The 17,015-nt window shown below is 46.6% G+C and overlaps 1 protein-coding gene and 1 non-coding gene across 2 annotated transcripts in view; both read left to right on the forward strand.

The window, feature by feature from the left end:
• The window catches only part of LOC118641383 (Snf2 related CREBBP activator protein), a 37,331-nt gene that overhangs the window by 8,091 nt on the left and 12,225 nt on the right, over positions 1-17,015 (forward strand). Inside the window, exons 6-24 of the mRNA XM_036278548.1 lie at positions 267-489; positions 605-882; positions 1,522-1,615; positions 1,754-1,843; positions 2,339-2,527; positions 2,621-2,949; positions 3,041-3,218; positions 4,020-4,156; positions 4,376-4,545; positions 4,661-4,853; positions 6,665-6,801; positions 6,913-7,099; positions 11,258-11,427; positions 11,807-12,072; positions 12,287-12,574; positions 13,077-13,241; positions 13,524-13,709; positions 13,924-14,190; positions 14,544-16,018. Of these exons, the coding sequence (XP_036134441.1) occupies positions 267-489; positions 605-882; positions 1,522-1,615; positions 1,754-1,843; positions 2,339-2,527; positions 2,621-2,949; positions 3,041-3,218; positions 4,020-4,156; positions 4,376-4,545; positions 4,661-4,853; positions 6,665-6,801; positions 6,913-7,099; positions 11,258-11,427; positions 11,807-12,072; positions 12,287-12,574; positions 13,077-13,241; positions 13,524-13,709; positions 13,924-14,190; positions 14,544-16,018 (5,022 nt within the window). The remainder of the gene's footprint in view (positions 1-266; positions 490-604; positions 883-1,521; positions 1,616-1,753; positions 1,844-2,338; positions 2,528-2,620; positions 2,950-3,040; positions 3,219-4,019; positions 4,157-4,375; positions 4,546-4,660; positions 4,854-6,664; positions 6,802-6,912; positions 7,100-11,257; positions 11,428-11,806; positions 12,073-12,286; positions 12,575-13,076; positions 13,242-13,523; positions 13,710-13,923; positions 14,191-14,543; positions 16,019-17,015) is intronic.
• LOC118643027 lies at positions 1,306-1,434 on the forward strand. Its single transcript, XR_004961920.1, has one exon. It is a non-coding gene; the product is annotated as a small nucleolar RNA SNORA30/SNORA37 family (small nucleolar RNA).

The raw sequence follows: 17,015 nt of genomic DNA on the forward strand, positions 1-17,015 counted from the left end.
TCTCAACTCAATAAAAAAATTTTTAAAAAAGATTTAGCTCCAGATACATTTGTAAATCTTTCTCTGTTGCCTGAAGCTAAGCTGGCTCTTCTCTCCCCTGTGCTCCCTTTGTGTTTTCCTCAGAAGCACCCTTAAGTACATTTAGTTTGTCTTTCTAAAAAGCCAGCCAGGGCCTAGCATAGGCAGAGGCTTCCTTAAATGTTGAGTAAAAGAGTACATGAAGAAATGATTATGTTGGTGAACCGTCCATGTCATGCTTGTGGCAGGTGGTGCAATTCAAGCAACAGTCCCGACTGGAGGAAAAGCGCAAAAAAGCTCTGGACCTGCACCTGGACTTCATTGTGGGGCAAACTGAAAAGTACTCAGACCTTCTGTCTCAGAGCCTCAACCAGCCGCTAGCCTCCAGCAAAGCTGGCTCCTCCCCTTGTCTTGGCTCTTCCTCAGCTGCCTCTAGTCCTCCACCCCCAGTTTCCCAGCTGGATGATGAAGGTGTGTGTCCTCTTTGGCTCTGTTACTCTTCCTCATGTACCCTTTCAAGAGCTGAAAACCGACCCTGTGGCTTGCAGGGCCCCGTGGACTTTGTGACCTTGTTCTCCTGCTATAGATGGGGACTTCCAACCCCAAGAGGAGGAGGAAGAAGATGATGAGGAGACGATTGAGGTTGAAGAACAACAGGAAGGCAATGATGCAGAGACGCAGAGGCGGGAGATTGAGCTGCTTAGACGTGAGGGAGAACTGCCTTTGGAAGAGCTGCTCCGTTCCCTTCCCCCTCAGCTGCTAGGAGGGCCTTCCAGCCCCTCAAGAACGCCATCATCTCATGATAGTGACACCAGAGGTGGGCCTGAAGATGGTGGTGAAGAAGAGCCCTCTCAAGTGTTGAAGGTATAGGCAGAAGGGGTGGAGGAGGGCTTAGAGTGGGAGCAGGGGGAAAGGTTCTAGGACAGAATTCTGTCTATAAGATTGGTCGTGGATTTCAGGAGTTCTCCCTGGTGAAAGGTAATTTTGGGACACTCAGTTGGGGATGAATAAGGAAGAATCTGGGTTTGGGGCAAGTTGCAGTCTGAGATGGGCAGAGTTTCTGATGCTGGGAGGAGTGTACTGTGCTTGACTCTTTAAATTGCTTTTTGACCTTGAAAAATACTTATTTTAGTCCTTGCCATTTCTGTGAAATGGCCCTAATCCTCCCTTACTGGTTTGTAGATTTGGAGCTGGGATAGTAACCTTGAAGTCTCTTTTGGATCTAGGTTTCTGTTTCTCCATATGACTGAATGTGTGGGAGTGGTATCGAGGGCCTGTATTTGTTATATAGCACTTTCACAGGTCCTTCCCCAGGTAGTGGGACCAGGATTTGGTAGCTGGTGCTGAAAGGAAACTCTTGATTGCATCCTTGCCCTGGGACTGTGCCAGTGGCAGCTGTCACTCAGTGGCACAGAGTCTATTCTGTAGCATCTTACTCAACATTGTGCCTTTCTCCTGTTGCTCTAATCTTAGGCCCTGTTCGTTTTTATCCTTTACTTACAGGTAAAACCCCCACCCTCCTCTGTTACACAGCGTAACAAACAGCCTTGGCATCCAGATGAGGACGATGAAGAGTTCACTGCCAATGAGGATGAAGGTCAGACCTATTGTCTTTATCCTGTTGCCCCTTAACACATGACTAGTTTGGACCTAATGTTTCAGGCTTTCTTACCTCTTACACTGGGTGTGTGCCTTGCCTCTGTCCCTACTGATCTTGCTTTATTCTTTTTCCTAGCGGAGGATGAAGAGGATACCATAGCAGCTGAGGAGCAGTTGGAAGGGGAGGTGGATCATGCCATGGAACTGAGCGAGTTGGCTCGAGAAGGTGACATTCACTAGACATTTTAATAAACATCTACTTTGGTGTCTCCTGTGCAGAGTGGCAGGAATAAAGAGATGAATAAAACATGTATCTCCCCCCCTCCAACCAAGGAACTCCAGGTCTAATGACAAAGACAGGTTTATAAGTGAATATTTATAAGTAGAATATAATGACTGGTTGTGTTGGAATTTTGAACAAAGTGATGTGAGCGCTCATAGAAGAGTTATTGTAAGAGAATATTGGTTATGTTTTACCTTAAAGAGGAGGTTTATCAGATTGGAATTGTCCTTCCAGTGGAAGGCAGCACCATTCATGGTTCTAGCCCATGTTATGGTAAGGCTTGGCTTTAATAGCTGGTGCTGAAAACTTTTTTTGCCTTCTCTTGGACCTGGGCTTAGCAGTATTTACAGAGACCTAGGTAAAATGAACTGCTCCTTTCAGACCTCTCCTCCCTTTCTCTTGAAGCACCCAAAAACTTGCTCTTTGTTTCTCCTTCAGGTGAGCTATCTATGGAGGAGCTACTGCAGCGGTATGCAGGAGCCTATGCCTCTGATGCCTCTGCTCCAGTTTCTGGGAGTAGTGAAGAGGAAGAGGAAGATGAGGTTGATACTAACAGTTCTGACTGTGAACCGGAGGGGGCCACAGAAGCTGAAGTAGCTCCTCAAGAGGATAGTAGCAGTCATTCAGGTAAATGATTGGTTGTGAGGCAGGAGCTGGGGAGAGCAGGCGCTGGAGGAGCAGGTAAAGTGAACTAGTCTAAGTCTTGGTTTTGTGCTTTAGACTCTGCTGAGGAGCAGAGTGAGGAAGAAGAAGATGAGCATTCAGAGGAGGAAGAAACAAGCGGGAGCTCAGAATCAGAGGAATCTGAGTCTGATGAGTCTGAGGAGTCCCAATCACAAAGCCAAGCAGACAAGGAAGAGGAGGAGGAGGATGACTTTGGAGTGGAGTACTTGCTTGCCAGGGACGAAGAGCATAGTGAGGCAGATGCTGGCAGTGGACCTCCCACCCCAGGGCCCACCACCACTCTGGGCCCTAAGAAAGAAATTACTGACATCGCTGCAGCAGCTGAAAGTCTTCAGCCCAAAGGTTATACCTTGGCTACTACCCAGGTATCCCCAGGCCCCAGCTTCTGCTTCTCATATCTTGACTTTTCTTTTTCTTAGTCACAGATGCCTTGACACCTTTCCTCCTCCCTACCAGGTGAAGACACCCATTCCCTTGCTCCTGCGGGGCCAGCTCCGGGAGTACCAACACATTGGGTTGGACTGGCTAGTTACTATGTATGAGAAGAAGCTTAATGGCATTCTTGCTGATGAGATGGGGCTGGGCAAGACGATCCAGACCATCTCCCTGCTTGCCCACTTGGCTTGTGAGAAAGGTAACTAGGCAGGGCCCCTTTCCTCTTGGGTCTCCCTGGCCATCTCCCTGGGGAGCTTGTTTAATGGTGACTCCAGCTGTGGGATAGTGAAGTACTCTTTGCTGGAATCTTAATAGCTTCATTGACTAGTCAGTAACTGTACAGAGACGCCAGTGTAAGTGCTAGGATTCTTAGGAAGGACCGTTAGGAGTCTGGTCAGGGTTAGGCCTGAGGAACAAGAACCTTAAAGTTTGTATTGCCTGCCCCGGCCGGTTTGGCTCAGCGGTTGGAGCGTCCACCTGCGGTCTGGAGAGACCCGGGTTCGGTTCCCGCTAAGGGCATGTACCTCGGTTGCAGTTTGTCCCCGGCCCTGGTTGGTCGTGCAGGTGGCAGCCACTCGATGTGTCCCTTTCACATTGATGTTTCCCTCTCTCTCTCTACCTCTCTCTCCCTCCCACTCTATCTGTACAAAAAATGGAAAAATGTCCTCGGGTGAGGATAAAAAAAAAAAAAAAAGTTTGTATTGCCTTACTATTTCTATTCTTTTTTAAAAAAATTAATCTGTTTAAAATCTTCCTGAACTTTTTTTTTTTAATTGGGGTGTATTGACATATTATGTTAGTTTCCGGTGTACAACATGATTCAGCATTAGTGTACATTGCAAAATGTTCTCCACAATAAATTAACATTGGTCACCATACGTATAAAAAATTTTTTTTATGAGGAGAACTTTTAAGATCTATCTTAGCAACTTCCAGATAATGCAGTACAGTACTGACTATAGTTATCGTGTTATACATCTCTCATTCTTTTGCTAAACAGGTAACTGGGGTCCTCATTTGATCATTGTCCCTACCAGTGTGATGTTAAACTGGGAGATGGAGCTGAAGCGTTGGTGCCCAAGCTTTAAAATTCTCACTTACTATGGAGCCCAGAAAGAGAGGAAGCTCAAGCGGCAGGTTCGCTCCTCCATGAGAACACCTCCATCCCCTTCATCCAGTTGATGCCTGATTTTGTTGAGTTTCTTTCTTTCCCCTTTCTGTTGCTCCATTCTGTTCCTGGGACTTTGTTTTTTTTCCAACCTGATTTCTGTCCCCTGAGGACATCTTTCCTTTGCCCTTTCTTTCTTTCTTTTTTTCAACATTGTGCCTTTGTCCTGTTTTCTCCTGATACCTCAGGGGTGGACCAAGCCCAATGCCTTCCATGTGTGTATCACATCTTACAAGCTGGTGCTGCAGGACCACCAGGCCTTTCGCCGCAAGAACTGGCGCTATCTCATTCTGGATGAGGCTCAGAACATCAAGAACTTCAAGTCACAGCGTTGGCAGTCACTGCTCAACTTCAACAGGTGAAAATGGAGATGGGATTCATGAGAGGGTTGACTTGGTCTGAAGGGTATGATGCTTGGAAGGTTGAGAACTTGCTGACCATCCGTCCTCTTAATTCCCTCTGTCTCTTTGCAGCCAGAGACGCCTGCTCCTGACAGGAACTCCCTTGCAGAACAGCCTCATGGAGCTGTGGTCCTTGATGCACTTTTTGATGCCCCATGTCTTCCAGTCTCATCGCGAGTTCAAAGAGTGGTTCTCTAACCCCCTAACTGGCATGATTGAGGGCAGTCAAGAGTACAATGAAGGTCTAGTCAAACGGCTCCACAAGGTAGGGTCTGTAACAGTTTGTCAGGGTTATTGGGGATGATGATGAACTAAGGGTAGAAAACCCTTAGGGAGAGGGAAGTCAGACAGAGACACGCTGAATTCACCCAGATGTCAAGCTGCAGTGTTTTTTTTTTTTTTTTTTGTTAATCCTCACCGGAGGATATTTTTTCCATTTTTTTGTACAGATAGAGTGGGAGGGAGAGAGAGGAACAGAGAGAGAGAGAGAGAAACATCGATGTGAAGGGACACATCGAGTGGCTGCCACCCGCACGACCAACCAGGGCCGGGGACAAACTGCAACCGAAGTACATGCCCTTAGCGGGAACTGAACCCGGGTCTCTCCGGACCGCAGGCCGACGCTCTAACCGCTGAGCCAAACTGGCCAGGGCAAGCTGCAGTGTTTAATGGTGACATTTCTGTCCTTATTCTCTGAGTGGAACGATATTACTCATCAGTCCCTGCTTGGATTTCTCTTTACCTGACTTCCCTCAACTTTGTATTTTTGTTGTTTCTTCCTTTTCTCTCTTTCTCTCCCTCCCGCTCTCATCTTTTTATTTTTTTTTATTGATTTTAGAGAGAGAGAAGAAGGGAGAGGGAAAGAGAAACATTAATGAACGAGAACATCAATTGGCCGCCTCCTGCATGCCCCTCGCTGGGGATTGAGCCCACCACCTGAGCATGTTCCCTGACCGGGAATTAAACAGGCAACTTCTTGATGCATGCATGGGTTGACACTCAACCACTGAGCCACACTGGCCAGGCTCGCTCTTGTCTTTTTTTTTTTAAATCCTCACCTGAGGATACTTTTGCATTTATCTTCAGATAGAGTGTGGAGGGTGAGGGGGTGGGAACATCGACGTGAGAGAGACACATCGACTGGTTGCCACCCACACGATCCCAACTGGGGCCAAGGACAAACTGCAACCGAGGTGCTGAACCCGAGAATCTCTGGTCCTCTGGCTGATGCTCTAACTGCTGTGCGAAACCGGCCAGGGCCCCCTCTTGTCTTTTTTGCCTCCTATTTGTCCATCTCTTAAATAACATCTCTCACCATTCTGATCTTTACTTTTTTTGTCTCCCTATTTATATATATCATAGGCATACTCATTCATAAGGCGTTAAAGACTCCAGTTTGTGTTTTTAATCCCTTGACTCTCTAGACCACTTGGCATGTATTTAATTTGACTTTATGTCTTTAATTGAAAGTTGCTATTGAACTCACTCTGTTCTAACCCAAACATCTCAAGCTTTATAGCCTATTATTTCTATCCCATTTTAGTCATTCACACCATCATTTTGGTAAGTCAAACTAGAAACCAAAAAGTCTTTCTTAACTATACCTCTTATCTCCCTTCATTTTTTCCATGTTAACTTGATGACTATGACCTATCAGATTTTACCTCCTGAGATCTCAGATTTGCCTTTTGTTCTCTATGTTGTTTTTACTCCCCCAATTTTTGTTCTCAGCTTCTCTCCTGAACTTACTTTCATAATCTTGTGTATTTACATTACTCTTTGAATGTAATTTGAGTCATTCCTCCTGTTTAGTTGCTCTGTATCACTTCTTATGTTGTGGTATTACAATTTTTATGTCTGTCTCATTCAGCAGACAGTAAATTCCTTGAGAGGAGGGCTTGTGTATGACTCATCTTTTTATGATGAGTTTCTGGCATGCTGCATGGCTCCATGAGTATTTACTGATGGGCTCAGGCAGCGCCCACCTGGTCATCAAGCCAAGACCCAGCAAGTAGGGCTAGGCTAGGGCTCAGTGCCCACTGGTCTCCTGTCAACCTCTTGATTATTTCCTTTTAGGTTTTGCGGCCTTTTTTGCTGCGCCGAGTTAAGGTGGATGTTGAGAAGCAGATGCCTAAAAAGTATGAGCATGTTATCCGCTGCCGGCTCTCCAAGCGCCAACGCTGTCTCTATGATGACTTCATGGCACAGACCACGTAAGGGAGAACTGAGGGCTGAGGGCTGAGGGTGGGCCCTGGGACTCTTATGTTGTAGCAGAAGTCAGAGGTCAGAGTTAGGATGCCCCATTTATTTTTCTTCTCTCCCAGAACTAAAGAGACACTAGCCACTGGCCATTTCATGAGCGTCATCAACATTTTGATGCAGCTGCGAAAAGTCTGCAATCATCCAAACTTGTTTGACCCTCGACCTGTTACCTCTCCCTTCATCACCCCAGGCATCTGTTTCAGCACTGCCTCTCTGGTCCTAAGGGCTACTGATATCCACCCTCTTCAGGTAAGTAGTTGCCCCCAAGGTTATTGGCCCTACCCCAAACCTTCATTTCTTTTTTTTTTTTGGCTAGAGTCTGACCTTTTCCAGTCTTCCATCTTCTATCATCTCAGCACTATTCCCTTAGTTTCATTATTTTTTAGCTGTGTGACTTTGGGCAAACTAATTATTACTCTCTAAACCTAAGTTTGCATGCCCTTCAAAATAGAGATTCTATGGCCTATTCTGCAATAGGTTTGTGAGAATTGTGTTAATCTTTTTGAAAGGGCCTGCCTGGCATGTTAGTAATATTTAACTATTATTTTGTTTTTCTATTCCTTCCCTCTTTTGGCTACTTCCTACCTGCCCCCTCCAAGTTTTGTTTTTATTGTGGTAAAATACATAACAAATTCTACTGTTTGAATCATTTTAAGCATATGATTCAGTGACATTAAGTACAGTGATGTTGTTCGACCATTACCACCATCCATCTTCAGAACTTTTCTCATATTTCCAAACTGAAATTCTGTACCTATTAAATATTGACTCCTCCTTCTCCCCCTTCGCTCAGCTCTTGGCAGTCACCATTTTACTTTCTGTTTATAAATTTGAGTATGCTAGGTACTTCATTTAACTGGAATTAGACAATGTTTGTCCTCTTGTGAGTGGCCTATTTCATTTAGCAGAGTGTCTTTAAGGTTCATCCATGTTGTAGCACGTGTCAGAATTCCCTTTTTTAAGGTTGTGTTATATTCATATATTTTCACATACATACATGCCACATTTTGTTTATCCATTCATCTATCATTGAACAGTTGGGTTGCTGCTTAAACCTTTTGGCTATTTTGAATAATGCTATGAACAAAGGTGTACAAATATCCAAGTCCCTGCTTTCAGTTCTCTCTGGTTTTATTTTGTTTTTGTTTTTCTTTTTAGTCTTTATTACATTTATTGGGTTGACATTGGTTAATAAAATTATACAGGTTTTAAATGTACAGTTCTATAATACATCATCTGTATATTGCATTGTGTGTTCACCACCCAAAGTCAACTCTTTGTTCTGCCATCATATATTTGACCCCATGTACCCTTTTCTACCTTCTTCCTACCCCTTTCCCTCTGGTAACCACCACACTGTTGTCTGTGGGTTTTTGTCTTATTTGTTCATTTGTTGCTTTCAGTTTTACACCCCACATATGAATGAAATAATATAGTTCTTGACTTCCAATACTTTTCTGGGTATACAGTCATGCTCTGCTTAATGATGGGAATGTGTTCAGAGAAATGTGTCTAAGTGATTTCATCATTGTGCGAATATCACAGGGTGCACTTACACAAACTTAGATGGTGTAATCTACTACATACCTAGGCTATATGGTGTAGCATACAGTCTCTAAGTTATATGCCTGTACAGCATATTAGACTGAATGTTATAGGCAATAGTAACACAATGGCAAGTATTTATGTATCTTAACATAGAAGATACCATAAAAATACAGTATAAAAGTTAAAAATAGTATACCTGTATAGGACACTTACTATGAAAGGAGCTTGTAGGACTGGAAATTGTTCTGAGTGAGTTTATGAATGAGTGAATGTGAAGGCATAGGACATTAAGCTACATTAAATATATAAAATTACACAAGATGAGCCCTGGCTGGGTTGGCTCAGCGGTTAAAGCGTTGGCCCATGGACCAAAGAGTTGCGAGTTCGGTTCTGGACAAGGGCACATACCTCAGTTGCAGTTCAATCCCCAGCCCTGGTCAGGGTCATACAGGAGGCAACCAGTCGATGTGTCTGTCTCACATTGATGTTTCTCTCTCTCTCTCTCCTCCCCCTCCATTCTATCTTAAGATAAATGGAAAAATATCCTCCAGTGAGGATTTAAAAAAAAAGAAAGAAAGAAACTACATGAGATTAAGTGAAGCACAAGAGAAAGTGATACAATTAAGAGACACGATAAACGAGATGTATGAGGCTGCGGCTGACCTCACATGGCATATGTATTGTCATACGGCAACCTTTTTTTTAAATAGGTTTTTATTGATTTTTTTTAGTTACAAACATCAACTGGCTACCTCCTATACGTCCACTACTGGGGATTGAGCCTCTAACCCAGGCATGTGCCCAACCAGGAATTGAAGTCAGACCTTTCACTCCATGGGACAATGTTCAGTCCACTGAACCACACTGGCTGGGTGCAGACTTTTTTTTTTTATCCTCACCCAAGGACACTTGCATTTATCTTCAGATAGAGCAGGAGCAGGGGAGAGAGAGAAACATCTATGTGAGAGAGACACATCGACTGGTTGCCACCCACATGGCCCTGGCCGGGGACAAACTGCAACCAAGGTATGTGACCCTAGCGGGAACCGCCTCGCAACTCTCTGGTCTGTGGGCCAACACTCTAATCGCTGAGCCAAACTGGCCAGGGCTAGATTTTTTTTTATTAAGTAGAAAAAATACACTCAAAGAAGCGAGTTCTGTTTTTTTTTTTCTTTTTTTGTTCAGTTAGAGTGGGAGGGAGAGAGAGGAAGAGAGAGAGAGAAACATCGATGTGAAGGGACACATCGAGTGGCTGCCACACGCACGACCAACCAGGGCCGGGGACAAACTGCAACCGAGGTACGTGCCCTTAGCGGGAACCGAACCCGGGTCTCTCTGTACCGCCGGTCGATGCTCCAACCGCTGAGCCAAACTGGCCAGGGCACGAGTTCTGTTTTTTATGTATTATTTATTTTTGTTAATTCTCACCTGAGGATATTTTTTCCATTGATTTTTTTTTTTTTTTAGAGAGAGTGGAAGGAAGTGGGTGAGGGGGGGGTGACGCAAAGAGAGAAACATTGATGTGAGAGACACATCAATCGGTTGCCTCCTGCATGCTTCCTGACTTAGGCCAGGGGACCAAGTGCAACCCTGATATGTGCCCTTGACCAGGATTCAGACTCCTGACCCTTCATGTGCTGGCCAATGCTCCAACCACCGAGCTACATCAGCTAGGGCTATTATTATCAGATATGCACCATATATCTCTGGCCGGTGTGGCTTAGTTGGTTGAGCGTTGTCCCATGCACCAAGAGGTCGCCAACTCGATTCCCAGGTAGGGCATAAGCCTGGGTTGCGGCCTCAATCCCTGGTGGGGGGATGTGCAGGAGGCAGCCTATCGGTGTTTCAGTCTCTGACTCCAACTCGCTCAAAAACCAATAAAAACATTTAAAAATATGCACTATACATAATTATATGTGCTATTGCTATACATTTTTTTTTTCTATATCCTCACTCGAGGACATTTTTGCATTTATCTTCAGATAGAGTGGGAGAGAGAGACATCGATGTGAGAGAGACACATTGAGTAGTCGCCACCACATGACCCAGCTGGGGCCGGGAACAAATTGCAACCGAGGTACATGCCCTTAGTGGGAACCAAACCCAGGACTCTCCGGTCTACAGGCCAACGCTCTAACCATTGAGCAAAACCGGCCAGGGCAGTGTGCTATACTTTTATATGAGTGGTAGCACAGTAGGTTTGTTTACATTGGGATTACCACAAACACATAGTGAGTTGCACTACAATATTGGGATGCCTAGATGTCACTAGACAATAAGAATTTTTCAACTCCATTAAAATCTTACAGGACCATTGTCATATATGCAGCCCTCCATTGACCACATGTGGTGTGTGACTGTATAGCAAGAAATGGAATTGCTGGGTTCTATATAGTAATTTGTAATTCTATTTTTAATTTTCTGAGGAACCGCCATATGTTTTCCATAGTGACTGCCAACCCTGTTTTTTTAAGTAATATCTAAATGGATGTGAGATGGTATTCCATTTCTCTACCTATAGTGATGTTGAACATCTTTTCATGTGCTTATTGTGTATTTTCTTTGGAGAAACGTCTATTAAAGGCCTTTACCAATTTTTCAGTTGGGTTGTTTGTGTTTTTGTTACTGAGTTATAGGAGTTCTTTATATGTTCTGGATAATAACCCCTTATGAGATACACGATTTGCAAGTATTTTGTCCTATTTTATGGGTTACCTTTTTATTCTGTTGATAGCATACTTTGATGCACTTCAGTTTGTCATTTTTTGGAGGTTGTCTGTGCTTTTGGTGTCATATCTAAGAAATTATTGCCACGTTGATCCCTTTGACACTGTGCTTTTGTGTTCCTTCTTGTGCCAGCGGATAGACATGGGTCGTTTTGATCTTATTGGCCTGGAGGGTCGAATCTCTAGATATGAGGCTGACACATTTCTACCCCGGCACCGCCTGTCCCGCCGGGTTCTGCTAGAGGTGGCTACTGCTCCTGATCCCCCACCCCGGCCCAAGCCAGTCAAGATGAAAGTCAACAGGTACCAGGGCTGAGGAATAAGGGGATGGATTCCCAGTGGCTAAAACTGGCTGGTGGGATTGTGATGGCAAGGAGAGGGTTGGAGACTAGGCTAAAATGTTTATATGGGATGGATTCAAAATACTGTGGAGGGTTTAGGAGAGCAAATAACTAGAAGGAAGTCCTGGCAGGGGCCCTTGTGTTTGTCATTGATCCCCATCTTCCCTGCTTGGTGTTTTTGGTTATCTCGATTTTTTTTCCCTCTTTCTTATTTGGGTCTTTTTTCTTTCCCACCTTTACTTTTACAGTCTATTTTTCTGCCTCGTATACCTTGTTCATTTTTTTTTCTTACTCCTTATTCTCCCTCCTTTTCTATTTACCCCCTTGTTTTTTCTTCATAGGATGCTGCAGCCAGTGCCCAAGCAAGAAGGCCGGACAGTGGTGGTAGTGAACAGCCCACGGACCCTCCTGGGTCCTGTCCCTGTCCGAACCCCTCCAGGCCCTGAGCTGTCAGCTCAGCCCACCTCTGGCCCAACCCCTCCAGTGCTGCCAGCACCACTGATGGTGTCAGCCTCGCCTGCTGGATCCCCACTTATTCCAGCATCCCGGCCTCCTGGCCCTGTTCTGTTGCCCCCACTGCAGCCAAACAGTGGGCCTCTTCCCCAGGGTGAGTTGCAAGGGAGCCAGAGTGTTGGGTTGGGGGATACTTCAGGTAGAATGGTCAGACTGGGGAAGAAGTAGTGAAATTAGAGTGTTTGAGAAGTTGGATTAGAGACGGGTGTGGTGTTTGTTGGGCTAGAAGGGAGTATGAATGGAGGCTGCTGGAAGCTGGCTAAGGCTCTGGTCAGGGTTTATCTGACATGTTCCCTTTGTGTCTACAGTGTTGCCTTCCCCGCTAGGGGTCCTGAGTGGGACCCCACGACCTCCCACACCAACCCTATCCCTGAAACCGGCCCCACCTGCCCCTGTTCGCCTGAGTCCTGCCCCACCCCCAGGCTCCTCCAGCCTTTTGAAGCCCTTGACAGTGCCACCAGGCTATACCTTCCCTTCTGCTGCTGCCACCACGACTTCTACAACCACAGCCACTGCTCCCACCACAGCAGTACCAGCTCCTGCTCCTGCACCACAGCGCCTCATCCTGTCTCCTGATATGCAAGCTCGCCTGCCCTGTAAGTTCCCAGGGCTCTGAGGCTGAGGGACTTGAGATGGGGAGGAAGGCTTATATGCCCTGGAGCTGGGGAAGAAAAGCTTGGGAACATGAGAGGATTAAATTCCAAATAGCTAACATACATTAGGTATTTTGCCAGACATTGGTTACTCACAATCAGGTAAAAGCCCTCAGGGAGTTCACAGTCTGGTTGGGGAGTTGACATATAATCCTACAGTAGCAGAAAATCATTTGAGGTAAAAGGGCAGGTAGAGGAGAGGGTGGTGATTAGCTCAGTATGGTGGCAGGCTATTAGAGGATGTAAAGGAGATTGTTAAGCAAATAAGTAGGATTGAAAGGAATAGCATGGCAAAAGTTCAGACTGTAGTTTGGGGCTGAGCTTGTTGGAACATAACTTGAAGGGAAAGGTTAGAGGAACTGAGACTTGTGCCTCATGAGGGTCTGCAAACTACCATTGAGCCAGAGTGAGCTCTGTATACATTAAGCCTCTTCTTTGTTTATAGCAGGCGAAGTGGTCAGCATCGGCCAGTTGGCATCACTAGCACAACGTCCGGTGGCTAGTGCAGGGGGAAGCAAACCTCTCACCTTCCAAATCCAGGGCAACAAGCTGACTTTGACTGGTGCCCAGGTGCGCCAGCTAGCCGTGGGGCAGCCCCGCCCGCTGCAAAGTAGGTAAAACCCACCCCCTGTCCTGCCTTTTTCCTCTATTTTCTTGTCCTTGTTTTTTTATGGCTCTTTTAAAATGTCAGCTCGTGTTTTTCTTTCCCTAGTATTTGGTGGGTGGGGTCAAAGGGAATGGTTGGAGGAAGTTTTTGATAAAAGATAAGGATGAGGTCATTTTAGAGAAGTTATCTCCTCTCTGTTCTTTTTCTCTCCTCTTGCCCTTGCCTCTCTGCCTTCCTGTGGCTGATAGCTGCTTCTCTTTCTCTTTCTCTCTTCCCTTAACCCAGGGAATGTGGTGCACCTGGTGTCAGCAGGGGGGCAGCACCACCTCATCAGTCAGCCTGCCCATGTGGCCCTCATCCAGGCCGTGGCCCCGACCCCTGGCCCCACCCCTGTCTCTGTGCTGCCTTCTTCGACCCCCAGCACCACCCCTGCCCCCACTGGCCTCAGCCTTCCGCTTGCTGCTAACCAGGGTGAGGCTCCTGGCCTTCCTACTTAGCTCTTGCAGGCCTTGGTCCTTCCAGGCATGCCCTGGGCTACTGTCTGTCCAGCCTTCCCTCAGTATTGTTTTCCCTTGCCAGTACCTCCAATAACTGTCTGCTTCCCTCTCCTGCCCCTGGACTTCTTCCATCCTTTGGGTCTCTTGTTTCTTTTCTACCTTTCCCTCAATGTAGCTTCCTCTTGCAGTGCCACCAACCATGGTGAATAATACAGGCGTGGTGAAGATTGTAGTGAGACAGGCCCCTCGGGATGGACTGACTCCTGTTCCTCCGTTGGCCCCAGCACCCCGGCCTCCGAGCTCTGGGCTTCCAGCTGTGTTGACTCCACGTCCCACACTAACCCCTGGCCGGCTACCCACACCTTCTCTGGGTACTGCCCGGGCTCCCATACCCACGTCCACTCTGGTGAGGCCCCTTCTCAAGCTGGTCCACAGTCCTTCGCCCGAAGTCAGTGGTGAGTCAAGGTGGCTGAGGCCAAAAATTTTTGTCAGGAATGGAGATAGAATGGCCCCAAGGGTTTCTTAGTCATAACAGATCCCTTTATTATCCAGCATACTGATGTGCTGTGAAATGGGCCCCAGAACTAGGCTGCTGAGCCTTTGCCTAATTCTAAGATAAATTTATTGGAATCTTAGAGGGAAAGGAAATATTAAGTTACCAGATTCCTTGCATCTTTGACCTCATGGTATGGGAATGAAGGTTTTCTGGGAAACAGGTGATACTTGGGGGTAAGGGAAGGAGGTGGGAGAGGGTAATAGAATGAGTAAGAAAAGAATTCAGGGGCTAACTCATCCTCTGTCTCCACAGCTTCAGCACCCGGAGCTGCTCCCTTGACCATCTCTTCTTCCCTTCCTGTGCCATCCTCACTCCCTGGGCCAGCCTCTTCTCCAATGCCAGTTCCCATCTCCTCTCCCCTTGCTAGTGCTGTGTCCTCTACAGTCTCAGTACCAGTGTCATCTTCACTCCCCATCTCTGTCTCCACCACGCTTCCTGCCCCAGCCCCAGCCCCCCTCACCATCCCCATCTCAGCTCCCTTACCTGTTACGGCTTCAGGCCCCGCTGTGTTGACCAATGTCACTCCAACACTGGCACCTGTTGTCTCAGCAGCTCCTGGACCTCCCTCTTTGTCACCAGCCGGGGCTTCCCCATCAGCGTCAGCCTTGACTCTAGGTTTGGCCACAACTTCATCCCTATCCCCATCTCAGGCACCTGGTCATCCTCTGTTGTTGGCTCCAGCCTCTTCACATGTTCCAGGGTTGAATTCAGCCGTGGCCCCAGCATGTTCACCTGTCCTGGTGCCAGCTTCCGCTCTGGCTAATTCTTTTCCGGCAGCACCAAATCCAGCTCCAGCTCAGGCTTCCCTTCTGGCTCCAGCACCTTCTGCATCTCAGGCTCTAGCCACCTCTCTGGCTCCCATGGCGGTTCCACAGACAGCAATCCTGGCTCCTCCAGCTTCTACCTTGGCTCCTCTTCCAGTCCTGGCTCCATCGCAGACTCCGGTTCCAGTTATGGCTTCAACATCTACTTCAGGAACTCCTTTAGCCTCAGCTTCTTCACTGGTGCCAGTCCCAACTCCTGTGTTGGCTCCATCGTCAACTCAAACTATGGTACCAGCCCCGATTCCGTCACCTCTCCCAAGCCCGGCTTCTACACAGACACTGGCCTTAGCCCCAGCTTTAGCGTCTACTCTTGGCGGCTCGTCTCCATCTCAGACACTTTCTTTGGGAACAGGGAACCCCCAGAAGCCCTTTCCAGCTCAGACATTGTCATTGACTCCATCATCATCCCTAGTACCAGCTCCAGCCCAGACACTGTCTTTGACACCAGGACCACCACTGGGTCCAACTCAGACGCTGTCTCTGGCTCCAGCACCCTCTCTGGCTCCTGCTTCTCCAATGGGCCCAACCCCAGCTCACACTCTGACTTTGGCTCCGGTATCATCATCTGCTTCACTCCTGACCCCAGCTTCAGTGCAAACACTGACCTTGAGCCCTGCCCCAGTTCCAGTGCCCACCTTGGGCCCAGCCACAACTCAGACTCTGGCACTGGCCCCAGCCTCAACACAGGCCCCAGCTTCCCAGGCATCCTCCCTTGTGGTTTCTGCATCTGGCGCCGCTCCCTTGCCCATCACCATGGTATCCCGGCTGCCTGTTTCCAAGGATGAGCCTGAGACATTGACATTGCGCTCTGGTCCCCCCAGCCCTCCCTCCACTGCTACTTCGTTCAGTGGTCCCCGGCCTCGACGCCAGCCCCCACCACCACCTCGTTCCCCTTTCTATCTGGTAAGTTTTACTGCCTTAAAGGAGAGGGAATGGGAAATTTTCTTTGGAGTGTTGATAGAAGGGATGGAACAAAATAATGTCACTTTTATCTTGGTAAATTACAAAATCTGATTTCATGGATCTAATACTTTAGTGCCATTAGACAAGTCCCTTCTCTTCCCTGAGCCTGTACTCTTTATCTGTAAAATGGGAATAATAATCCATGTTCTACTTTTCCCATAGGGGTAATTGAGGACAGTGCTTTTAAAACTATTCACTAATGAGTTGAAGGCCTTCTTGTTATTGGTCTCTTTCTTCTTGCTTACTCTTTTGAGTAAGTGTTGGTTGGCATCTAATTACCCCATTTTACAGATGAAGAAACTAGCCCATTATATGACATAAATGCTACAGAACTTGTGAGAACAGGGATATGCTGACTCCGTTGCTTTCTCCTATTCCCCACAAGAAGCAGTCCTCAGAGTCAGGAAGACTTTTACTTTCTGCAGTTGCTGAAACCATTATCATCATCAAGTATTTGAACTTCTAAGGGAGGGATGACATCATGGAATGCAGTTTCCTAAAGATCGTATCTCACTTTGATGGCCATTTCTAAAAGATTTTTACCTCCATGGTGATTAAGTGGGCAATAAAAAGAACTCTAGCCCTAGCCGGGTTGCTCAATTGTTAGAAGCGTTGTCCTGTACACCAAAAGGTTGCAGGTTCAATTTCTGATCAGGGCATATATGTAGGTTGTGGGTTTGATCTGCAGTCAGGGCATGTATAGGAAGCAACCAATAGATGTTTCTCTTTTCACATTGTTTCCTTTTCTGTCTCTTTCTCTGCCTGTCTTTCCCTTCTTCTCTCACCAAAAAAATTAATAAAACATATCCTCAGATGAGGGTTTTAAATTTTAAAAAAGGACTATGTTCCCTGTCCCTTCATTAGCTTTCTGGTAGCCATTGTTTTTGTATCATTTAAATAGTTCCTTATATATTAAACGTACAACTCGGATTCAAGT

The sequence above is a fragment of the Molossus molossus genome, unplaced genomic scaffold (assembly GCF_014108415.1).
Source record: "Molossus molossus isolate mMolMol1 unplaced genomic scaffold, mMolMol1.p scaffold_m16_p_3, whole genome shotgun sequence".
Classification (NCBI taxonomy): Eukaryota; Metazoa; Chordata; class Mammalia; order Chiroptera; family Molossidae; genus Molossus; species Molossus molossus.